The following is a 25,630-nucleotide window of genomic DNA, read 5'->3' on the forward strand; positions in this document are numbered from 1 at the left end:
TTCCTATCACATGTCTGCAGAGGTCCATTTCCTGTCTGTTTTCAAGGTGGGTGAAGGCTGGAGAGGGAAGGATTGGATGAGTTTGGACGACGCTGCCACCATCCTCCAAATCCATGCACACTAAACTTCTTGAGGCTGGAGACTCAGAGCCTGAAAAGATGAAAGCCCAGCAATAACCACAGCCTGGGATAGCTCACCAGGAAAGGTATTTCTCTCCTTCAGCAGAGATGGTTTCAACTCCCTTCCTCTCATCTGGCAGCCCACAAAGACAGGTTTAGTTCTGGGGATTTGCTGCTACTGCCCAGTCTGGAAAAGGAGCCCTCCTCCCTCCCCTGTGTTTACACACAGCCCCAGGAAAGAAAGAGCTTCCTGACAAGCAGACCAGGATGGCAAGGCACAGCATGCAGCCGCAGTGGTCAGTATGTCCCCACAAACCAGCTTGTCTTCCCCTCTGGGTGAGCACAGGCCAACGGGAGCAGTGTGGTGGCAGAGCCTCCATCAGCCTTTTCCCTGGGGACACTGTGGTTCTGCCACTCGGGTCACCAATGCCACGGCTCAGCTCTGGCAGAACAAGCTCTGCCTCTTGTCTCTCCCACATCTGCTGGTCAGGCTGGGACCCCACAGGCCTTGGGAGGTGTGTGATGCTAAAGCAGCAAGGGGGGAATTGCATTTACGTGAGAGCAGGGGTGAGTTCGACACCTCAACAAAATCAGGTTAAAAACCCTTGGTGCCACTGCTCCCCCAGCACGTGCAACTGCCCTGCAGGCTCTGGACAAGGACTGCTCCATCACAAGTACACCAAGCTCCAGAGAGGGACTATCAGTGCTCACAGTGACGGGACAGCCACATCCCCAGTAACCCCAAATCACTCTGGGATGCTGAGAGATGCTCCAGTAATTCTTTATTGGGCAAAAGCATATGCAGGGCTGGGGTATCCCACCACTTGCACACACATGGTGCCCCCTGTGGGCTCCAGGAAGCCCCTCGGGCACCGGGTCGCACCCCGAGCACATCCCTGCCCGGGCCGGAGAGTCCCACTGCCACCTCGTGGGAAAGGGACGCATCGCCTCTGCTCTGCCGCCGGCACAGCGGGAGCAAACCTCCTCCAGCAAAATCCGGCTCCTGCTGGCCCACGGGACACGCAGGAACCTCGAGTACCTGGCGTGGAGCGAGGAGGTCCGCACAGACCAGAGGCAACGTGATCTTTCCGTGACTGTCTCCATCCCTGCTCCCCAGGTTGAGTGGGAAGAGAGGGTGCACCCAGGGCAGGCACTGGACTGAGGGAAGAGTGGAAACACTCCCTGCAACAACCCAGAACCTGCTCCTAACACTCCTGGTCTCCCCAAGGTAAGCCACAACAGCCCTTGAGGGCACTGGCTGTCCAGTGATGGAACTGAAATATTGGTCCCCTGCAGAAGACTCAGGGGTGAGGCAAACCCATGAATTCCCTTGTGCTCCCAGTTAGCACCAGGTTATTACACTAATAGTTCTGTACATTTTCATCAGGATAGGCCACAGACAACAAGAACGCTGCTCCACTGAGCAGTCAAATAAGGAGGCTACAAATCTCCCCCACAGAGGGAATGAAGCAGTGAGCAGCCTCTCATGGTTATGAGAAATTAGCCTATAGCAACTTCCAAAAGAGGTCCGGAAACAAATCAGTATTGCTGAAACTGCTGTGGGTCGAGAACATCCCACACCACAGACACAGAGGTGGTTCTGCTCCCTGCTCCCCCCAGACATGGAGCCTCCAGTTTATACTGGTGTGATAAGAGGGAAACCATCAATCCCTCTTGCTCTGTAGCATCTCCCTCTCTGCATCTCTGATCATGGCCAAAGAGCCACAGCACAAGCAGAGAGGCATGAAGGGAGGGACAATGGCCCTTCCACAGCCCAGTGCAGTGTCCTGGGTGCAGCCCTGGTGACAGGTATGGGCCACTGTGGGGTGCCATGCTCCTGCATTCAGGACTGTACTGACCCGATCACTGGGTGGGCAAACTGAGCTCTGCCCTCCTGAGCTGCCAACAAGGCTGAACCAGCTCTGACCCAGAGCCAAAGAAGGAAAACAGTCTTACAAGTCCATGTGCTTGGGCCCCATACCAGGGCCAGAGGGGTTCACACTGTCCCTTTGGTCAGCAAACCTGCAGTCTCCATGTCAGGGAGCAGAGGAGCCTCTCACAGCTCAGGAGCTCCAGAAAAGCAGCCCTCAGGAAGGACCACACCTTTGATGGGCCTCTTGGGGCCTCTCACAGTCCTCCACAGCTCCAAGAAAGCAGCACTGAGGAAGCACCACACCTTTGATGGGTCTCTCTGGGCCACTGGGAAAAGGAACATCACGCCCCTGAGCTTTACTCTTGTTTTTTCTGCTTCCATATGTTGGACAAGCGGAATTTGTTCTTCTTCCTCTCTGGCTCCTGACTCTCAAGAGATCCATCTGCAGGAGAAGGAGTAGACATAGAGCAGGTTAAGAGCCACAGCCCCAGTGGGCCCCAGTGCTGCTCTGTAAGAGGAAAAAGGGCCCTTACCCAACTTCTGTATCATGTCTGCCAACATCTGGTCTTCCTCTTTCTCTCTGTAAGAAAACAGCATTGTATTAGAAAACTGTGTTCATGACAAGCTGGAAGATACCAAAGCTCATGCAAATACTGCTCCTTTTCCCCAGTAAGAAATTAACAACCTCCACAGCATACCCTGAGAAGGCTGCAAGAAAAAAACCCAACAGCTAGAGTCTTAGACATTAGCAAATTCCATCTGGTTCCCTTGAAAGCAAGGGCCTGTGTGGGGATTTCCAGACATTTTCCCAGCTGGCTGATGAATCATCTGAGTTCATGGAGTGGTGAGACACCACCACACCCGAGGAGATGAATGAAGTTGAGACACAGTAGCCCGGGGTGCTACAGAGGTGCTCACTGCCATCAGGGACAAGCACACTGCTATCACCACCCTGTCCTGGGCAGTACCAGAATCTACAAGCAGGAGCTGGTGCTCTGAGGTCAAGAAATGGAGGCTGTTCTCAGCATCAGGAGGCACAAATCCAGCTACTTGACACAGCAGTCTGCCTTTGGGAAGGATCCAGTTCTTGGCTACAGTTGTTCTCTCGCTGCAGCAGACGAGCACATTCCTTGACTTCGTGTTCCCAGATTCCTCCTGCATCTCCCATACTGCCTCCAGCCTCCCCATCTCCAGCCTCTCCCTCTCTTTCCCCGCATTCCACATTTTCACAGCCCTGTTTTCACACCAGCTTTAGCTTGAGAGAGAATAGGGCTGTGGTCCTGATCTCTTTCCAACTGCCAAGGACACAGAGACAGCAGCATTTAGGACAAGACGGTTGATGATAGGTGACCACCCACCTCTCATGGAGCAGAAGTCTGGACTACAGCCACTCATCCACCCCTACAGCCTGGGCAGCAGTGGAAATACAATAGTGTTGGCCCCTTTCCCACCACCTGAGCACCCTCACCTGAGTCTGTCCTCATCCAGGCAATCCACAATATTATTGCGATCATTGACAGTGTTGAGGTATGACTCCAGCAGCTCCTTCTCTTTCTCCTTCTCCCTGGGAGTCTTCAGTTCCTCTGCACAAGACAAGGGAAGCCCATCTCACAGCTACAGCCAGTACCTCCCCACTGTGCCTCCTGCCTCCACCCTGCCCCAGCAAGGCTAATTTCACTATCCCCACACTCAGGGGCACATCCTGCATCCCCTGACAGAGCAGAGGTGGGTTGGATGTCACAGGGAGTGCACCTGACAGGGGACAGCCACAGTCAGGGGACACCCAGAGTGCACCTGCAGTCCCTGGCAGTGCCTTCAGATCTGAAGGACATCCCAGGGCTGGCACATAGAGTGGAGGCTCCTCAGAGTGGGGCCAGCAGCACTCCCAGTGGGGCCAGTCCTTACCTGGTTTGTTCATGAGGCTTCGCAGCTCCATCTCAATATTCCACTGCTGCTCCTCCAGGTTCTGCTGCTTCATCCTGGAAGGAATGACAGACGCAATGAGTTACTGCCCTGCCATGCCCCAGGGTTGGATCCTTCTCCTGTCATGCTAAAGCCTCATCTCTGTGTTGCCTAACCCCTAGGCAGAGGCTGGTAGGTCAGAGGAAATCTTCCTCCATCACATTTCTGAAGTTTCCCTTCTCACAAGCTCTTCACAGACCCTGGGTGCTCCAAGGCCCACCAGTTAATACATCATGATGCTGGCAGTTCTCCCAGAGACACCCTCAACCCTCCTCATCCCCACCAACTGGTACAACATTTTGTTGGGCTGCCACACTCCCTCTCCTCCACTGCTCACAGAAAGTGCACAAGCAGACAGGTGAATTTCTGGTTGTACTCACTTGTACATCAGCTCTGATTCCTGTCTGAGCAGCAGCTGTTTCTCGTGGATCAGTTTGAACCAATCCACCATAAGGGCATCCTCAGACTCATCTACAGGGGAGACAAAGGGCAAGATGCTGCATCAGTTCAGGCCCCCTGGCTCAAACACACAATCTCATGAGGGAGAGCCTAAGATGACCTATGTGAGCCCCAGGTAACCTCCACTGAAAACAAGTGATCATTGGAGCTCCTGGGCACAAGGGATGCAGGCCACTCCCTGTGGACTCAAGGAAGCTGCTTATGGATACTCTGCTACAGGACTCTCAAAACTCTCTGATCCTTAACCAAATTAACACAGACCTTGCTCAAAAACTATGTTACAAAACAGCCAGAGAAGGTTCCAAATGCCCCAGGCTTTATCTTTGTATACCAGGTACCTCTGGCAACTTGGTGTGTCACATGTATCCTGAGCTCCTAAAAATGGAGCCAGGAGTGCCCAGGGGTAGGACATGAGCCCCACACCTCCCCACCACAGCAGAGCTGGCACCAGGTCTCCTTTACCTCCCTCACAGGCACGCAGCTGCTTCTCCAGATCTACTCCTTTCAATTCCAGCTCGTCCAGCTGCTTCTCGATGTCACGAACCTTCTCCTGGATTTTCTCCTCAGGGAGGTAGTCTGGGTGCAACTAGGGGAAAAAATGCAGGACCAAATAAATCTGAGCAGCCCTCAGACTGCCTGCTGAGGTAACAGCAGAGATGGGCAAGGGCATAAGGAGCCCAAGTGCAGAGCCACAGCCTGGGAGGGCAGGTCAGCAGAGCTGGCTGCTCACAGCAGAGGGATGCCACTGCAAGGCTGTGACACATCTGCTGTCAGTGGTAACTCCACCCACACTTGTCACTCTGCAGACACTCTCCTGTGGGGAATGCAGTGTCTACCACAGTTTTGTTTGGCTCTGTCTCACTCCATTTCAGATTGTCTCCATGCATGGAAGATAACCAGCAGCTTCTCCAACTTGTCTCTGCCCCTTTCACCCTTTCCCTGAGTATCCAAATAAACCTTTCCAATAAGACAAACTTAGATATATCTGGACAAGCACTCCAGAAGGATATTCAACCACCCCAGCCTGCTTCCCTCACCCTGGTTTCTAGACATACCTTGGTTGGGGACACCACTTGAAGCTTGTCTTTGCTTTTTGGAACAGGCTGTTTAACTAGAAGGGAGGAAAAAAATCAAACAAAGAATGTCACAACAACCTTTAAATAATTTTATGGTGTGGGACAGTGCCTACACCACCAGGGCACAACAGGTCCCAGCTACCCAACAGAGGTCACAGATGGTACACATGCATCCACATGCCTGACCAAGGAAAGAGACATGTCCTCATAGTCCAGTTTACTCCTCGGGGCTTGTCACTCAGGTCACAGTTTGCTGCTTTCAATCCCAGGGTATAGACAATCACCTAATTCAGGTGTGACTTTGGAACTTCCACCCAAGAATACTGATTTCCATGTTCATTCACTGTCTTGTTAAAACCCAAAGATATTTGTTCTGGCAAAACCCATTCCTTATTGAGGTTCCAAAGGACAGCAGAGAAAGACTGGGTTACTGTCACAGGAAACACCAAGACATACCAAAAATATCCCTCTAGTGCTCTTTTACAAAGGAGTATCAGTAAATACTGATGAAACAAAGATGGTCTAAGGGACCTCACTGTAGATCTCAGGAAACTAAGGTTCAATTCCTCCCACAAAACACTTCCTAGGTGAGAAGTCCCTTAGGCCCCACTACACAGCATTATTTAGGCCCTGGACACCTATTAAAATCAATCCTTAAGCAATGTGTATTTGTTCCACTGTGCCTCAGCTTCCTCTGCCCAACTGTGCTACAAGGATAACTACAGAAGAGTGTGAGGTATTTGGATACCCGAGGGGCTGGGCTGGATAATTACCACAGAGAGAGAACAGAGGCGTGAGTGGATGATGTGATAAGGAAGGAAAACTCTACTATCAAAAGAGCAGCACTGTAACTAAGGCAGCAGCGATGCAGGCTCAGCACACACAAGGAGAAAGACAGGACAGACAGACTGGGGGAGCCTCCTGAGAGTCTCTGGAGATTGAGGAAGAGCTCAAGGACAGCTCTCCAGCTGGCCAGCCCTTGGTCTATTGTGCTTTCTAGGAAGAGTGCAAAAGGAGAAGATGCTGGATGTGGCTGTGCTGTTCCTGCACTGCTGGTCTCCAGCAGGGCTCTCTTCCCTCTGCATGTTGCTGGTTTGCTGCATCTGCACTTCCTGCAGCTCACTTAAAGATTCTTAAAGTCCCTTTTAAAGAGGGATTTGTCCTGCCTCCAGCTGTCTGCCTAAACAACATTTCCCTCTCCCAGCTCAGTCCTGCTTCTCCAGGCTCCTTCCAAGTGGCCTCTGCAGCACCTCCAACCAAGGCAGAAAGCTGCATCACTGATGGGGAGAAGGCCACGGTCACTGGAGGGGAAGAGCCTGTAAAATGACACCCTGTGACCAGCTCAGGATCTGATATCCCCTGATACCCTCAGGTTCTGGCTTGACAGACACAGGATGGGTTGGCTGCTTGCCAGCAAGCTGGAAGTAGGACAGTTGGCAGGAAAACCCTGGAGTCTCCTTTCTCAACAGAAAACACCACCTACCACCAAAGAAAATGAATGATCTATAGAAATGCTCACCATCCACAGCTCAACATAACCCCAGGAACTGAGGGCAGAAAGAGCAGCTGAATGTTCACAGCTCTCTCTGAGTGCTGAGGTAAAAATCTTCAGTCTACACAGAGGAGCAACAGCTCTGTCCCTAACCCACAGCCTGCCCAGTGACAGCAGCAGGAACCAGCCTTTCAGGTGGGGAAAAGTGGGGGGAGACTGCCAGGAAAATTTCCCAATGGCCCTGTCTCATGGCAATCATTAACCTTTAGAAAGACAGATATAAACCCAGCCTCCCTTATCTCAACAGCTCACCTCCTGGGAGAGACTAATGCTGAATCGTGGGGCTGAGTCTGAGGAAAGAGGAGGTGGAAAGTTTTGGGAAAATGCTCGCAAATGAGGCATACCAAACTTTTAAAAAAGACTAAACAACTGGAGATTGAATGTTTGGTAGCTGTCAAAGGTGCTGGCTACAGGCAATGCTGGAACCTGCTGACAAAAATTAAAGCACGAGGCCATTGAGCCATCAAGACCCATCCTGCTTGCTTCAAAACACCGAGGCAGGACTGAGCCCTGCTGTGAGAATCTTCTACTCCAGACAGGTAAGACACAGCAAGATGGGGTAAGGAAAGGGAAGACAAAGAAGCTGAGCAAACAGGACAGCAGCAAGCACCAGGTTAGTTCCAGAAAGTTTCCTTAGCATTGTGGTGGGATATGTCAGAGCAAGGATAACTGGGCATGGGAGGAGAGGTGCACAGTAAAGCTGTGGCTAAACAAACAGGAGTAAGAAACTGGATTAAGAGTAGGGACAAACTGGTCAGGACATCTGAAACAGCAGCCTTGGCTCCTGTTCCTGTGAGTCTCTGGGTGACAGATCTCTGCACTAATTTTATTTCCTGAAGCCACTCAACTGAAGAGGAACAGAGACATCAACTAGATCCCAGTTCCCCAAATTAGGAGATGGTCCTCTTCATAGCACTAAGTCTAAAGAATGACAGGGCAGTGACCTCGAAAAATTCCTATTTCAATTTCTTCCTTTCCCACTGAATTCTCTGGCCTTGCTGCTTCCTGCTTAAGCCAAGCTGGCTAATAAAAATTGATTACACAGATTCTGCCCCCATGACAGCAGCCACAGGGTTAGCCACAGAGAACTCTGGGACACATGTCCCATACTGACCACTTAGGCTGTTCCCTGAGAGTGACTTTAGTAGGCAGAAGAGATCTTACACGTAGCAGTGTTTGTTTTCAACTGCTTGCCATCTTCCTCCTTCTTGGCAGACTCTCCAGGATCTTTCCAGTCTTGCTTTGAATTCTGACAGCTCCTGATGAGATCTGAGCTGGGAATCAACAACTTCTTTGTGAATCCACCAGATGAAGCTGGATTAAGAAGCACAGACAGCTTTTGGGTAAGAGATTTCAACCCTCATCTCATAAAAATCCCTTTATTGCCCCATGTCTCTGGCACTCACCACTACCAAACTCCATTTCCAGTCCTAGTCCTCCTCTCTTGATGATAAGGAAGGGCATAAGCCCAAAGTAAACAGGGAAAAAACACTCATTACAAGCCTGAGTAAGTGGAGAATAAACATTTGGGAGGCGAATAAACAGTTGGGAACCATCACTAAGATTTTTCAACATTACACAATCATGCAAGACAGGGTAAGTGAAATCTTGCTGGCTGTCTTGCAAAAGAAGGGAACCCTGTGGAGACTGAGTCCCTCTCCTTGGGGAAGGATGGGAGGCACAAAATGAAGGCACCACAAGGCTAAAGCAGGTGCAGAGAGCAAAGACCCCTGAAAGCAAGGCACAGCCTCCACCAACACGTTCCTCACTACCAATGCCTGTCCCCTTCCTGATAAGCAAAAGGAAGGGAAAGCTTTTATCCTTCATACCAGAATCTTGCTTTGCTGGTGGGACAACTAATGGGCTTGGCTTTGGCTCCTTGTGTGCTAGGCTCCCTGTTCCCACCTGGGAGTTATCAGTAGGTTTCTTAGAGCCATCTTGGTCCCTGCAAAGAAAAAAGACAAACAATCCCTCTTGCAGAATGGTCCACAGGAAAAGTTCTGGAGATCCTGGGATGTCCCATCTCCACCTGGGATGGTCACACCTGTCATGGAAACCCACCAGCTCCAAAGACACTCACTTGTTGGCTACAGGCTTCAACCGAGATCTCCACCCTTCTGGGCTCTCAGACTTGTTGTCAGCAACATTTGTGCTTCCTGAAGAAAAGAACATGGCAAGGCAAATAAAAATAAACAAGAACAAAAACATCCAATAAAAAGAAACAAGCCAGATTTGAGTCTCAGGAGAATCCTAGGAGATAAGCCATGCACTGGGGCAGGTACTATGATGTTATTGCAGCAAACCAGCACCAGCTCAACAAGTTTAACATGAACAGATTCAGATAAAATAGGTAGTAAGTAATCTCAGTGGCATTTCGTCCCTTTCAGATCAAATGCTTTAAAACCTACAGTTACAGAAATTCAGCCACAGAGTACATGAACAGGCACATTCAACAGCAATACAACACAAACAGCTCAGATCTCAGAGATCAAAGGCTGGGGCAGGAAGAGGGAGACACAAAAAGCCCCACAAAGTCTCAGCAAACTGCAAACAGACACTTCTGGCCCAAAAAAATAGCAGCCATCTGAAAGTGCCTGAGACACTGGAAACTCCCAGAATATCATCCCCTGGCCCACTGCTAAGTCACCATTATGGAAGCTTGGTTCAAAACAGAAAAGGAGGCTGGGCAACCTGCAACTGCAATCAAAAAATCATCCCAAATTCCTGGCAAGGTCTCCCATCTGGGAAAACCCAAGCCTTTGAAAGCCACCATGATCCCAGTGTTTGATGACAGCAAGTATAACTTCAAATACCTGGAGATTCTTATAGTAGAACTCACCATGCTAGAGGGAGCAATTGCAAGGGATAAATGGAGGTGTGTTGAGCTTCACCCCTCAGAACACCCTTACATGGTGGTACAGGCACAAAGGACAGGAGTCATGGACACTTGTGCTGTACTGGTCCAAGAGGAAGGCATAAAGTTGAAGTGCTGTGTCCAAGCAGAGCTGTGTGAATCATTCATCCTCACCTTTGGTGCCTTTTGACTCTGGCTTGTGCAAAAAGTCAACAGGTTTGCTGGCAGCCTGGCTCTTGGGCACAGGGTCTGTAACCTTTTCCTGCTTTGGTGCTGTGTACCCTGTTTTGCTGGACTGTGTTTTTGGAGCTGGACTCTGAGAACTGATGGGAGAAAACTTGCCACTGCAAAAAAGAACAACTTAGTGAGTCTTTTTGAAAGGATGAACCTTTTTATTTGCCTCTGTTCCAATGATTTGTATGTGGCTCTCTACATCCCTTCAAAATCGAGCCACAAGAGTAGTCAGGACAAAGCAAAGAAAGATGCAGGGGCTTCTCCAAGTTATCCCAAGGAACTCCTTGGCAGTAAAAAGGGAAAGAGAAATAGTGCTTACCTGCTAGGTGCTGAGGAGCTGGTGGAACTGAGTCCTCCTGGCCTGTTTGGAGAAGTGCTTGATGCAGACAGAGCCTGTATAATATGGTTACGTGCCTGATCCTTCCCTGCAATCACCCGACTGACCTCAGCAGTGGTTCTGGCTGGGGCAGTTTTATCAGGGCCATGAGGAGACTGGACTTGTTTCTGACTGTCAGAAGATTTATTGCTGGAAGACTCCAACGACCGAAAAAAATTTTCTCGGGCTTGCTGTGTTTTTGTTGTGGAGGATGTCCAGGGAGGTTTTGATGGGGGATCTTCACGGGGCTCTGTTTTATTCCCCAGTGAGGCACCTTTGCAGTCATCTGATTTATTTACAGCTGAGGAGGACCAGGGAGTATTTACACTTTTGAAGCCAGAGCTTCCAGAAGATGAAACAGATGGCTTGGTTGAATTAGTGAGGCCTTCCTGGCTGGGTTTCTTCAACACCTGCTCTGGTTTCTTGGGTTCTGCTGCTTTCTGGAACACCCTGGCAGCAGTAGGGGCTGGGGTACTGTCAGGTTTTTTCCCAGTGCTATGGAGACCAGAGATCTGGACATTGTCTGGCTGCTGGTGACTGGTACAGATGAACGTACTGGGCTCAGGTCCAGCTTTGTAGCTTCCAGGAAGAAGCAAGTTCCAACACTGCCTGCACCTGTGGATACAAAAGTCTCAGGAAACATCCTCCAGAGTGCTGGGGGACACAGAGCTGGGAGTGCAGCCACAACTCCACCATCCACAGGAGGGTGAAGGCACCACACTGGCAGTGAGCAGACCCTGTGTGCACATTTTTCAGGCACCAGAACAAGAGCTGATGATAGCACAGCCTGAAGCAGGAAAGGTGTAGATGAAAACAGACCTATGGAGACAGTTTCCCTTACACACAGGTCAAGAGCAAGCCCAAGTTCCCTCCACTCTGAAAAAAAGATGCCACACCGCACTCTCCAGTCCCAAAGGAACAAGCTGGCCCTCTGTGACCCCCAGAGCTGTGCCCCTGCTCTGAAGAGCTGCTGTACCTGAAGCAGTTTCTGTGATAGAGCTTCCCATCGACCAAGTAGCGCTGCACCAGGTGCACGTGTTTCCCACAGACCCCACAGCAGCTGCTGGGGACATTCCCACTCTCTGCCAGGACCCTTTTCTGTGGGGACAAGCAGTGGGTGAGCAGACAAGACCATGGCCCTGGACACAGCTACAACTCCCAAGAAGGTGAGTGTGTGGCATGCACAGCCAGGACAGAGAAGTGACATCCAGGGAATCCCCTCTCCCTCTAATCCCTTTGTCACAGAAGGAAGGACAGAGTATGGGGAATATGTTCCCACAAAGCCAGAGGACCAGGGTTCCCTGTCTGCCTACAGGCAAAGGTCTCTGATTCAAATTAGCTGGGAAAGGGCTTCTACCCTGGTTTTATCCCTACTCTGCTTTAAAACCATATCCAATAATTGGATCAATGTTTTCTAGCAAAAACAATACTACATCCTGCAAAAACCTTCATCCCCAATACCTAGGAACAGCATATCCATGTCCTAAGACACCCACGTCCTGCTCACAATGTATCCAGGCTGACTGGTGGTCTTTCAGTGACTCCCACCTCAATCTATGCCAGAATCAGACCTCAGATTAGATTAAATCAGATTAAATCACTCACAGTGAACAGAAAATTTAAAGACTAAGTCGTTACCACCAGGAGCCTTGAACTAGCCCAGTACTGTCTATCTCACTGAACAGATTTCAGGAATAAAGAACACCCAAACCCACATTTCTTACCGTGGTAACTGGGGAGGTTTCCTTTGGCTTAGCTCTGGCTGGTGGGTGGGCAGGAGGCAGTTTTGGTGGCACTGGCTTAGGAGGCTCTGGAGCAGTCTTCTTCCCAGGGTGCTGCTCTGGAGATTCAGAGGAAGGACGCTTGATTCCAGCCATGCCTCCAACTGGAAGAATGGAAGAACGGAATTTTTTTAAGGAAACATAAAGAAAACTCAAAAGTTTAGGAATAATTTACAAAGTAAGAATATCCAGAGGTGCCTGATGGGTAACATGGAAAGCACACAAGGAGACACAGACTTCCTTCATGAGAGTTCTGTACTGGACTGAGGGGCAAGAGGCAACAAGTGAATTTGAACAACGTTCTGAAACTGCTGATTTTTCTCTTCTCAGGGAATTTCGTGAAGAGAAATGCAGAAGTGAAGAAATGCAAATAAATCACCGTTCTTTGATGGGGAGAACAAGACCTTGGATTTTCAATTCCAGCCCAGGGTTTGGCTGGAATTGACCCTGAATGAAACAGACCCTGCTGGAACAGTCAGAGGTGCTATGGCTAAGGAGCTGAAGCAAAGAGGGTTTGCTTCATTCAAGTTGCTGTGCTCCAGACTTCCTACACAGCCTGGACAACCACTGCTGCAAGTGTGCACCCCACATCCCAGCTGGGACTCCCACAGAGCAAACAGACTTGTTAAATGTGCAAATGACCACTAAAAATGGGTAATTTTGCGAAGACTTGGAGGTGCCATAGAGGTGTTCATGTGGAAACCAGGACTTGCCACAAGCAGCCTGAAAATGCCCAGTTCTCTTTACTTTACAGATGAAACAGAACCCCTCAAAATTCACTACAAGTGGAGAAAAGAGAATCTCCAACACACTTCAGTCAAGCAGGAAATGGTGCCATGTGCCCTGAGAAGTGCAGAGAAACTTCCCTGGGAAATAAGGCTTTGTGCAAAGTTTTTACAGACACAAACCCCAAGTGTCTCACAGGGATGTTATTCTTGCACCATTTCCCATTCTGAATGAGATGTCTCTGTGTTCCTTGTGGGATATTTGAGTCACAGCTTCACTTTCCAAGTGACACTTAAATGGCCACTCATCTGAAGAGAGATTATAGCCTGCTCAGTAAACACAGAAAGGGCAGGGAGCAGAGAGGGAGCCCAGCTCCCAGCAGTCTGCCCTCAAGAAAGCCAACTCTCCAAATAAACACCCAGGGCTCCTAGTGCAGGGACCAGGGGACAGCTGGCCCAGTAAACAGTTCAGGCTCAGACTGCCCCCTCACCTCCCACTTGTGCCATTTACTGAATTCCCAAAGCCCAGCACAAAGATGGGTGGCTTCAACTCTACTTGTCCACAAAAGCCTGATCTCACTAAAACACTGTCTGCTCACCCTCCCTGTCCCTCCTGGGTCCTGCTTATTTCATGGTCCTGCTGGAACCCATCTGAAGGGCACGATTGTGATTCCATGATTGTGCTTGGTGTCAGAGGGCACATTCCAGGCTGGGCTCATTTTCAGACATTCACATTCACCCCAGCAACAGGAATGCAACCCAAGTGTTTTGTGGGACACTAGAGAGTACAAAAATGTGCTGTGCTTGATGACGTGGTAGACAAGATGCAGAGGGGAGGGAGCAAAGACCCCAACCTGACCCAGTTTCTCACCACTTGGCACAAACATGATGGAATTGTTTAATTTCAATCAGAACCATTTTAAAACAAGAAATAAAAAATGAAGAAGGGGAAGGAAGAAGTTGTGGAGAGAGAGCAAAAGCATGCATAACTGTGTAAAGAGGTGGAGAAGTAGGAAGAATTTAAACATTAAAGACAGCTCTGAGTGAATTGTGCTTTCTTTCCAACATGTAAGACATTTTCAATACATATCTCTCCATTTAGATTCACCTTAACCAGTTAAGGCATTCATGTCCCACTTTCTAAAGTTTCCTCTGGAGGAACCTGTAAAATTGGTTTATCATATTATTTCATTTTGTGTGAGCTTAAAGCCAAATATAAACCAAGACTACAATAATGCTCCTGTGAGCCCAGCTAAACTCTCCAGTAGGTGAATATAATGCCTTGGCAGCTCTGTGGCCTGTTTTATGTTTGACAGAATTTCCATCACAATTATGTCAGTTAGGGTGATAATTTTCTTCTCCCTCTTTCTGTCAGTGCTGCTGTGCTGTACAAGCCCCACCACTGATGCTGTCACATTGGCCCAGCCTCACAGGCAAGCTCAGCCTTGTTCTATTCCATGTTCTCACCAGCCCCCAGGCGTGTCAAAGACTGGGACAGGGTGGAGGTGCTTGAGAATGGAAAGCTGAGGTGGGGACCATGGAGAGGAACCTTCAGTGCTCCTCTCTGGCTGGACCATAAGAAATTTTAGACTGTATTTTAAATTTTAAAGCAATTTCAAAGACAAGACATGGCTGTGTACCCTTCCAAAAGCAGTGATACAAATGTAGGCTGGTGTGCAAAGGGTTCAGATCCCAAAGTATCAAAAAGTCCTCTCTGCAGTCTATTTTGCTTTCCCAAGCTTCTTAGGAGGCAAAGGAAAGCATGAAATGAAGCCCTGATCCTTCCCACCACTCCAGGGAATATGGTACTTACTAGGAGACCGTCCATGGAAGTAGTTATAATACTGGGAAACATAGGTGAGGATGCTCAGCCTGTCAGGCACCTTCAGAGCAACCATATCCTCTGCATCCAGCAAGGCTGGGATCCCCAGCTCCTCCTCTGCCACTCGAAATGCCTGGAGAAGGGGAAATTAAAAATAAAACAGAGAGGTCTTATCCACGGCAGGCAGCAGAGCTGCTCCTCATCATAAGTAAGAAAGTGCACTGCAAACAGCCCCACTCAAATAATAACTCTACTGGGGAACAGCTGCACCAGTTTAACTCCTACATCGTAGGAACCAACAGAGTCATGGCTTCCAGCCACTGCCTTGAGAAATCCAGGCAAGGAGCCAAAAATCTGGCCTGGCAAGCTGGCCATAGCTCACTGCACAGTAACTCACCTGGGCTTCCCTTGCTCTTCCTCCAGCCTGCCTGTGTGTGAGTGCACAGCTGCAGAGAGGCAGGCCTGGCAGAAGGGGATGTGTCAGCCCAGGCTGGCAGACTCCTTTCCAGGCTCCCAGCCCAACCTGGAGCGCTCCCCAATTAACGGTGGGCTGCGAGGTGCTCATGGGCAGCTTTCATCTCTGAGTGCTGGGCAAATGGTAAAGCTTCCTGCCTCCTACTGCCTGCTCTTCTCCAGCTGAAAAAGGGAAATCTTGGCCTGCAGGAGGGACCCTGCTCTCCCAGACCAGAAAGGGGGAAAAGAGGTGTAATGCAGAAGAATTCCTGATAGCTCCCTTCCAGTTTAACTGTTTCCACACTGCCTAACGTGAACTTGGTGTAAATATTCCTCTTTGTGGTGTCTTCTGCTTTGAAACTGCAGATAAAGGAGGCAAAAGCTATTTTATCTTGCCACTGAACAAAAGCCTTTAATAGAATACAAAAAAAAGAAACAACTTTACTCTTGCTCAGCTCAGTATAGGGCTTTTACTAACGACCTTTTCCAGCCTTGTTCCTTCCCAATTTAAAAGAAAAAAATCCTTTTTCTCCCCCTTTGGAGCATCCCTGTTGAAATGCCAATACAGCAAAGGAAAACAGCACTCGTAACAGCAGAGGAAAAAGGAAGGCGGCTGCTAAAGTCCACAGTGAAAGGGTTAAACCCCCCGCCTTGAATTATTTAAACTCCTCTGCATCTGACCTCTGGCACGGACACACACAGTGTTGGTGTACAAGCCAACCATTCCTGCTTAGAAGAAACAAACAGCCACTATTTTTCAGCGAGATAATTACCATTTTTTTCCATTGGGTATCCCAGTAAAAATGTAACAGAGCTGACATTAAAAATGCTTTCAGTCAGTTACCACTGGCTGTGTCATCCCAGCTGCCAGCCCAGCCTGGCACTTTCCTGTCTTGTAAACTGGTACTTAATACATTCTTTGGAGTGTTCCCCACTGCACTGGCTGCACAACTGGTCTGACCAGTCGAGTTTTCATGCTGGACATTCCTGGTGGGAGGTTTATTGGGAACACAGGTTGTGCCACCTCCTGCCACACTGTGCCATGGGTAACACTGGGGCAAGGGGCACAGAACACGTGTGAGGGGCTGCCTGGACCACAAGGAGGAGGATGCTCTGTGCACCCACCTGGTTTGGCCAGAGCCAGGTGAGCAATGCAGAGAGCAGCATCAGGATATGGTGTCCCCTGTGCCTGCAGCATCATCATGTTGCTGGGAACTGCTCTTGCCTGGAGACACAACAGGATCACCACCTAACAGGACCCAGACACATTTCTCCTCTACCTGCCTGCCCAGGCTGGCCTTCAAAGGACCAACATGTTGTTTTTGCATCGTGTTTTTCATCAGTGCAGCTCCAAGTGCTTTCCAGGGGAAGGAAGTGCCACTGCTGCCATGTCCATGCAAAATAGGAAAGTGATATGCTCAAGGCCACCTGAGCTGGCCTGGCACAGGTTCCCTCTGGCACAGGCTCTACATGCTACACCACACCATCATCCACCAACACTGACTCCAAGGCCTCTAGAAACTGTCCTCCTCTTTATATAATTTTGAAATCTCTAGCAAAAAAAAAAAAAAACCGCCACCAACTGAATTTTTTTTAGGGTTTGGGGTTGATCTCGTGGCACTTGAGAAGTGACACATTCTTCCCTGACAGATGACCTTACAAGACAAATTGCAGTTCAAACAGGGCTGTTTTGCATGCACAATACAGCCCTTAAAAAGATGCCTCTGATGAGTAAAGCATTCAAGATGGGTCTGGACAATAGCAGAGGAAAAATGCTGGGAGAAATCAGGCCCACTTGTAGCCCAAGGACAGCCAGAGTAAGGAAGTGTAGGAGCTAGGATGGAGAGCAGCCCAAGGGGGAGGCCAGCCCAGGAGCACAGAGAGGTGCAGGGTCAATCCCACAGACAGCACAGCCAAGGCAGCAGGACACCAGCAGTGAAACGACAACACAGACAAGTCATCCCACAGCAGGTGGAGTAAGGGAGAGAGAGCAAAACAAAGCACATAAAAGAAACTAAGAAAGGGGGAGGAGGGGACAAACAGACTGCAACAAAGAAGGGGAGCAACTCTTTATGAGAAGCACAAAGAAGCTTTTCATTAATAAAATCAGTGGAGGCAGCTCGCAGAGCTCTTTTCCCAGACACAAGCAAACACCATCAGCCCAGCTGGACAAGGAGCAACGCTCAGGGATCTCAGCACTTCAGCCAAGATACGCTCCCATGGCAAAGAGGCCCAACTCCTGCCAAATACCAAACCTCCAGGGCAAAACTCACGGTCTGAATCTCCCCTGGAGGAGAGGAGCACACAGGCTGAACCCCAGAGTGTCACTGACTGCTCACAGGCTGCAGCCCCAGCCTGGGGACAGAGGGTCTGTCATGGGAGCTGCTGACACAGCCAGGGATGAAGGGGAGCAGAAGCCAAGGAGCCATGGGGGGACAGGTTTAGCTCTTCCAGGGGCAAGAAGCACTTCAGCCAGCTCACTGCCTGAGAGTGTGTCACTCCTCCAGCCCAGACAAGGGTAAGCTGCCATGGCTCGTTCATATCCCAAGCTCCTGTCAAGCAGCCATGAAACTGTGTGGAGCAATGCCAAGGGAAGAGAAGTGTTATAATTCGCTGCCTCTCCTTTTGTGACAGAGAGAGGGAGAGGAAAATCCTTCCTTGGATCATTTAAGACCATGCAAGAATCCAGTGCAGGAGTGGGTTGGCCTGCCTAGCTTCTATTTTCTTTGTGGAAAGAACATGAGGAACTTCAATACTAGGCTGAAGTGTCCAGGCAGCATCAGGTTTTAGGATGTATCCGTCTTTATCCCCTGCACCAGGGAGGAGCAGAAGTGGGATGATACTCCCTGTGCTTCCCCTCTCACACCAGCATCTTTCCAGCTCCTGCTCTACCCCTCAGGAGCATCACATACTCAACATGTCCATGTTTTGAGTTCTAGTACCTCTCCTGAGCTCCTGCTGCCACAGGACACACTGGGACAGGCATCACTGTGTGGCCAGCTAAGAAGTATGAACAGTCTGAAGGTGCTTTCAAGCAGCCAGCCAGGCTGGACACTGCTGTTCAAAAAAGGCTGGAAGGTGCAGAATAAGGCAAAGGATTGGAACACAGCACAATGGGCACACTGTGTCTGCAGGGTTTCTGTTGCTGAATCACATGAGCAAAGTGCCAGGTCATGGACTAGACCAAAAGTAAACATTAAGAGTCACTTACCAACTTATTGTTCTCGTACACATTTTCTTTTCTGAGGGAGTCGAAGTTTCTGAAATACAGAAAGAGAAAAATCTCAGGTTGGTGATGTAGAGTGAGCTGCTCCACTTCCAGCTCTCAAACCCCTCAGAGCCTCACTGGCTCAGGACACAGAGCCCATCTCACCCTTGGACAGCTCCAGGGAGGGCAACGTGGCAGACCCCACCCAAGAGTCAGAGACGTGCTGTACCCAGGACAAAGATGTGCAGCAGGCACAACATCTGCCCACAGGCAGCACAAGACAATTTTGGCACATCTACCTTTGCAGGGCTGACTCCCACAGCTGCCTGTTGCTGCAGAAACATCCCAGACATACTGAGGGGTTCTGCTGAGACAGCCAGGAGCAACCTCTATTTCATGGGGTGGTTCCTTGGCCCCCAAAAAAGCCTTGCTTCTCTCCCATCTAAAAAACAACCTGCTGGCCAGGTATTAACACTCTGTCCCCAAAAGTACTTTTCAATCACATCCATGTTCTTCTCCTGTCTTGAAAGCTGTCTCCCCACAGAAAGAGCTCAGCTCCAAGGAGGTCTCTCATGGATCCCTCACACACTGCACGTATCACAAGCTTCTCCAACACACCCATATCCTCTGATCTCAGAAGCTCCTGGGTCCAGCAGCACATGAGTATTGGCTTCAAATCCTCTTTTTTCCTCTGGCAGAACTCCACAAAACCAGCACCAGGGATCTGCCTGGGAAAACCTCTGCCCACACCATACTGCATCTGATAACACCAAAGTTGCCAGTAGAAATCTTATTCTGCTTTCCCTAGAGCTGTAACTTTGGATTTGTGATCATAGCCAGTAGCTGAAAAGGAAGTGACAGTTACTGTTCACAAATCCAAGCCAAAGTCAACAACTCGTTCTGCTGACCCCAGACATCACTTTCCTCTTCACCTCTCCCCAGATTTGCTCTCCCTCTCACTGATCCAACCCAGATCCCACTCTCTCTGCACTGTGCTGGGAACTCAGAACCTGGGATGTGCTGGAGCAGGGCTGAAAGCACAGGGGAGAGTTTTACTGGACGTAGAGCCACAACACAGCATGTTCCCTCACCCACAGCAGAGCGTGTGCCTTGCTTAGGAAACAGCCATCATCAGCTTTGTTTTAAACTGACTGGCACTTGCTAAACAGGGAATACAAAACTGGCTGCTGGCTGGAAGCCTTCCTTTTCAACCCTGCTTCCTTCTGCCCAGGCAAGTTGGCAGGGTCAATTCCTTTCTGATAACCCTGTTTCACCTTACAATCCTTGTGTCTGCTGGCGCAGAGCTGAGCGAGAGGCTGACACCTGAGAGGGAATTCTCACTGATAAACAGAAAACAGCACCAACTCTGCATTTTTTGTATGTAGCACCTTTACAGCTGGTGTGGACCCACCTTCTCAGCCCATCCCTCTCCTCCGGGATGAGCCAGGGTAACTCTGAGAGCCAGGGCAAAGCTGGCTCACAGCAACCTATTCATGAGAGAAACACATGATCTGTATCGCAGCAGGGGAACTTTTTCCACTGCTTGTAACAGCAAGGAGCAAGCCAGGTCCTTTATCTACTCAGCACAGAAAGTGGAGCATTACATCATAAATAAGAGAGGCACCTTAAACAGGCTTGCTCATCGTGCCACAGCCTATGCCTCCTCCCTGCTTCCCACATCTGGTATTGCTATGTGGGACAAGGAGAGAAAGAATGACAGATAAGACCCCGAGGTTAAACTCCCCCAAAGAGCACGTAAAGACAAGGCACTTCCCACCTCTAAACCACAGACTCTTTCCTGTGCAAAATCAAAGGGAATTGCAGAAGTTTTTCTTCAAAACCTGCTCCTGCCCAAAAGATTTCCCTTCCCTGAGACAATGGATTAAAAAGAGCAACAAAAATAATCATGCACCAAAAAAGTCTCAGTGAAACAATAGATACAACCATCCTTGGGTAAGCCAGGCTAGAAAATTGGCTTTTTTTCAGACCCAGCTGAAGGAGGTGATTTCAGCTCTTTGCCTCAATCCAAGTCCTGCTCCCCAGTAGTCCCTGTAGCATGGAAATGCAGCAAAACACTGCAAGGATGAAGAGGAGCTCCAGCTTCCTTGGTCATTCTGACATGTAAGACACTGGAATTACTATTTATTGTCGGTCAGTGGCCTTCAGCCACACTCAGTGCTGTTTGCTGTGGTGGTGTGTACACTCCCTGACATGCAGCAGAGACCTAAAACCCCAATCTTTGATGGTGAATATCTCAAATCCCCTTCTATTCCTCAAAAGAAAGTGCAAACAACCAGGTTATTTGGTCATTTCAAGAGTCTCCTGACCTCTCAGCATCATTCTCTCCCTGGCTAGTCAGGTGAACTGCTTACATCTAATATTTCTTTTGGAAATTGATCTTGCTGGTGCATCTCCTATCTTGGAATATCAAAGCTCTCTGGACCAATGTAATCCTAAGACAGCAAAGGTAATACAAACAGGGAAGTAGGAGTTCTCCACTGAGAAAACACAGGCAACTGAATTAATTGGAAAATGTGAGAAATATAAATGTGACCCAAGAGAGGCCTCCAGTGCTGGAAACAAATCAGAGTGGAGTTCCCTAGCACAGCAATAGCAAAGAAGTTTTCAGCTCTGAAAAAACCCTTCTCTTAGCAAACAAGTGGCTGAGCACTTCTCATGCCCACAAATCTCCGTGACCACCCCCTGCTCCAGCTGCACAGACCCAGCACTCACAAACATGCCACAGTCCTCTGCAAGCACATGTGCTTCCACAGGAGGAATCTCTGCTGCTGCAAGCACTAACTTGATTGGAAACTTGACCTTGGAGCAGACTGAGCAAAAAAAAAACAACCCAGAGCCTTGATGGCACTAAAAAAGTTTCTGCTTTTTGGCACTTTCGTGCTGTTTTCTCTACAGACAATAAGACGTGCAGTCAAAAGGATGAGTGTAAAAGAGTGAGGCACCCTTTGCCAGCTCACAGTCCTTGAACAGGGGGCTCAAATCCAGGATGCTCTGCTGGGAACAGAACCTTTCAGCTGTGCTCCTTCTGGAGATGCAAAGCCGGGGAGGTGGGACAAGGCTGGGAATTGCAGGCAAGAGATGTCCCCATGTGCTCATGCTCCTTTCAGGAATGCCTACTCCACACTGCCATGCTCTGGCTGGCAAGTGACAGAAATGAACCCCGAGCCATGCTCCCACTGCCTGTCACACAAACCACAGACCCACCGAGCCAAGCAGGCAGCTCTGCTTCACCCTAGCCTCCTGCTGAGGGGAGAGCCTGCAGACAACCCATCCCCAGCTCGGCCAGTGTGACCTCAGTCCTGCCCTGCTGAGCTGACAATGACCTGGAAATGCTGCTGGAGGAAAGAGCACCACTGCTGCTCAGCTGCCAAGAGGGATTTCACCACCAGCCCATTCCCAGAACACCAGTTTGCAGTCTGGGAAAGAGCAAGATCCTGGATGAAGAGAAGGATCTTAATCAAAACCTTTCCTTGACATCTGGCATTAATATGTGAGTGAGTGTGCACAGCCCCCTGCCTCTTCTAACTCATTTATCAGGACAAGGCCACTAAAATCGTGGCTGAAGCTTGCACAACCTTCACCATCACATGTGGCAGCTCCTGACCTCATGCTGACCACCCTGCCATGAGGCTTCATGTTACTCTGACAAGAGATGTCCTCAGGCTCTACAGCCATCCCAGAAAATGGGCTGGAGCCTGCCTGACACAATGTGTGTGCCCAGTTAGGACTGACTCTGAAGCACTCTTCATCTGGGACAAAAAAGAAATGGATTTCCATGGTAATTCAGCATGGATCTCCACTGCCCTTGAGCATCCTTGCATGAGTGGGAAGTGAGTGGGAAATGCATTGCTAATTTTACACAGCTTGCCCTGTTCACTGGTAACACACAAGCCAACACCAGCTAAGTTCAAGAAGTTATCATATTTTCCATATGTTTTCCAGCAAGAAAACAGGAAGGAAGGAGAGACCCACACCAGCCTGTCCTCTGAGCCACATACTTCACAGAAGAAGCCCATGTTTATGTTCATGTTTTGAGCTTGAAGTTTTCCTGGTAATTCTTGAGGCTCCTGCAGGAGAAATCCCCTGAACTGAGGCCAAGAATGTAATTTGAGTAAACCAAGACAGAAAACACTGATGCAAAACTGATGCTGTGACTGAATCATGTTCTGCAAGGGATCTATGCAGCCGAGCTGCTGCAAACACACCAAGTGCCCCAAACACCCCTTTCTAGTTTTACTTTTAGTCTGCTGTCTTTGAACTTTAACTAGGATCTGTGGCAGAGGCAAGGACAGGAGCCCAGGATGGACCCCTGGGAAGCAGAAGTCACAGTCACACGTGCACCCAGCTGCATTTCTCCACCCTTGTACCCTGCTCCAAGAACTCTCAGAGGAGCTTTCAGGGATACATGGAGAATCTGCCCCAGGATCTGACACATGGCACCAGGCAATCCTGGCCACCAACCACCTGAAAGCACCGTTTCCTTCCAGCAGGACTTTGCCCAGCCCATGGAGCACGTGGTGCTTTCCTGTATTACTGCACTGACACTGACAGAGGAGGTCACAAATAGAGGCTTCTCTAACTTCAGGCAGCCCTTGCTGAGCTGGTCTGAATCAGAAAAAGCTTCTGTGATGTCCCAAATAAAGTCAGGCAGAATGTCCACCATAAAAGAAAACGAATGGGAACAGAGAGATGCCTCAAGGAACATCTTCCCTCTTCAGCAGAGGAAAATTTATTTAAGAGATGTCTATCCACAACCCTTTTTGCACAGTTCAAGGATTATAAACAACTCACTTAACTGGGCAACAGGATTATTCCAGCTCTCAGACCGCTGAGCCCCTGTGTGCAGCCGTGCTCCGGATGGGCCAGCTGCAGGAAGCAGTCACAGCCCCTCCACAAGAACACCTCAACCTTTCTGCCCCGGAGTTTTGTATTTTTGGGAATGTGAATCAAAGGAAGGAAAGGAAACATTTGGAGTCACATGGACACGACAACATGTCAGGAAGTCATACATGGCAACATCATGGTGACTGCCTGAGCACTGGGACAACAAAGTGTGCCTGGAGCTCCTGAACTAACCCCTCCTGCTGCCCAAGTCTGCTGCAGTTTCCGTCAAGTTTCAAGACAATAGAGGAGAGAAAACAAGAGATCTTCTCTTGGGTTCAACCAGAAGCAAGACATCTGCAGAGGGATATCTGCACACAAACCCCATGTGGCAGGCTGTCCTGGAAGCATGAAGAAAAAGGGAGAATACATAGGACAGGAGGAAAACTGCAGCACAGACTACCCAATCTGCTCCTCACCCAGCTGGGCACATCTGACTAGGAGAGACCTGATGCTTACATCAATACTCCTGGGCACTCTTTCCAGTGCTCCCTTGCCTTCATCTTTCCCCCTCAATCCTCCCATCTCAAAGAGCCCAGAAGAAAAAAAAAATCAAACTCAAAAAACCCCAACTACGAAGCAGGATCTATGATTCCCTTTGGCCAGTCACCTTCCCAGATGTTACCATTTGGGCAGGGACAGTTCAAAACCCACAGGGCACCAGCAGTGGCACCAGCAAGGTGTGGAAAGCACTTAACCTCCAACAGACAGAGCTCCAGATGGGGAAAACAAGGATGTGCAGGAATCCAGAGGCTGTGGGGCCCTGCCCTTTTACTGCATTTTGTTTAAACAGCCCTTGCCTCGCGACTTGTGAGCGCAGAGCTGCTGTTGGGCTGAGCAAGGAGAGCCCAGCCAGAGCAAACACAGCAGCAAAGAAGGAAATGCTGCCCCAAAGACCAGTGCCTGAACTTGTTTTGCAATGGAAAGGACACATTTAGAACACACATTATAATCCAGCTACTGAGGGAAGAAAAGTGAAAAAGGAAAAATGCATGGAAAAATCCAGCATGTAGGCTGGGAGAGCAGAGCTTTTCTCCTGGAGATTCTCAGCGTGGGTGTGAGCAGAATGCTGCTGGTGATGTGCCCACAGGGAGGGCAAGAGCCCAGGGAAGGTGGAAGACCAGGGTCCACAGCTTGATGGACGGCAGGACAGCTACAGCCCATCCACCACTTGATGGATGGCCACAGCCTGCTCAGGGCTCTTGGGAGGGTGGAGAACCCAGGGACTGCAGCTCGATGGATGGTGAGATGGCCACAGCCCATCCACAGCTCGATGGACAGCGGGATGGCCACAGCCCAGCGAGGGTTCAGTGGGGATGGAGAGCAGGGGGTCCGCAGCTCGATGGACAGAGTGACGGCCACAGCCCAGCGAGGGCTCTGTGGGGATGGAGGGCACGGGGCCCGCAGCTCGATGGACAGAGTGACGGCCACAGCCCAGCGAGGGTTCAGTGGGGATGGAGGGCAGGGGGTCCGCAGCTCGATGGACAGAGTGACGGCCACAGCCCAGCGAGGGCTCTGTGGGGATGGAGGGCACGGGGCCCGCAGCTCGATGGACAGAGTGACGGCCACAGCCCAGCGAGGGTTCAGTGGGGATGGAGGGCAGGGGGTCCGCAGCTCGATGGACAGAGTGACGGCCACAGCCCAGCGAGGGTTCAGTGGGGATGGAGGGCAGGGGGTCCGCAGCTCGATGGACAGAGTGACGGCCACAGCCCAGCGAGGGTCCCGGGCCGCCAGCGGGGTCCCCGTCCCCGCCGAGCCCGCAGCCCTGGCGCGGCCCTGCATGGCCGGGCACGGTACTCACATGAGGTCGGGGCGGTGTCGGTGCAGGATGGCGCAGAAGGCGAGGCCGTCGCGGAACGAGGTGGTCATGTTGGTGATGCTGACATCGCGGTAGCCCTCGCACTGCTGGCGGCACCACAGCTGCAGGTTCTGGATGGCCGCCATGGCCCGCGGGGAGCCCGGGGCTGGGCCGGGCAGGGCCGGGCAGGGCCGGGGACCCTCGGCGCCGTGCCGTGCCCAGCCCGGGCCGAGCAGCCGCGGGTTGCGGGCGGCCCGCGGCGGGAGGAGGGGAAAGAGGCGGGCCGGGGGCGGAGAAGGCGCGGCTGAGGGCCCGCCTCGGCCCGGGAGCGGCGGCCGGGCGCTGAGGGAGACTCCGCGACCCGTGGCGTCTCCCGCTCCCACACAAAAACGCCCTGCCCGAAGGGGCGGCCACCAGGAGAGGCGTGGATTTAGTC

At 50.4% G+C, this 25,630-nt stretch overlaps 1 protein-coding gene across 2 annotated transcripts; it reads right to left on the reverse strand.

The window, feature by feature from the left end:
• Positions 1–885: 885 nt before the first annotated feature.
• Positions 886–25,368, reverse strand: MICALL2 (MICAL like 2). 2 transcript variants are annotated; one of them, XM_066329727.1, is made up of 17 exons: positions 25,198–25,368; positions 18,498–18,546; positions 14,825–14,966; positions 12,230–12,390; positions 11,482–11,603; positions 10,449–11,120; positions 10,070–10,239; positions 9,122–9,197; positions 8,871–8,986; positions 8,206–8,355; positions 5,469–5,524; positions 4,876–4,999; positions 4,335–4,425; positions 3,898–3,971; positions 3,461–3,575; positions 2,526–2,572; positions 886–2,434 (listed from the first exon to the last, which is right to left on the reverse strand). In XM_066329727.1, the coding sequence occupies exons 1-17, from the start codon at positions 25,338–25,340 to the stop codon at positions 2,349–2,351; spliced, it is 2,394 nt and encodes a 797-aa protein (XP_066185824.1). In that variant the 5' UTR covers positions 25,341–25,368; the 3' UTR covers positions 886–2,348. The 2 variants fall into 2 exon arrangements, with proteins under 2 accessions (XP_066185824.1, XP_066185825.1); XM_066329728.1 differs by lacking the exon at positions 14,825–14,966 and having other exon boundaries at positions 25,198–25,265.
• Between the last annotated feature and the right edge of the window lie 262 nt (positions 25,369–25,630).

This window comes from Sylvia atricapilla, chromosome 15, assembly GCF_009819655.1.
Source record: "Sylvia atricapilla isolate bSylAtr1 chromosome 15, bSylAtr1.pri, whole genome shotgun sequence".
Classification (NCBI taxonomy): domain Eukaryota; kingdom Metazoa; phylum Chordata; class Aves; order Passeriformes; family Sylviidae; genus Sylvia; species Sylvia atricapilla.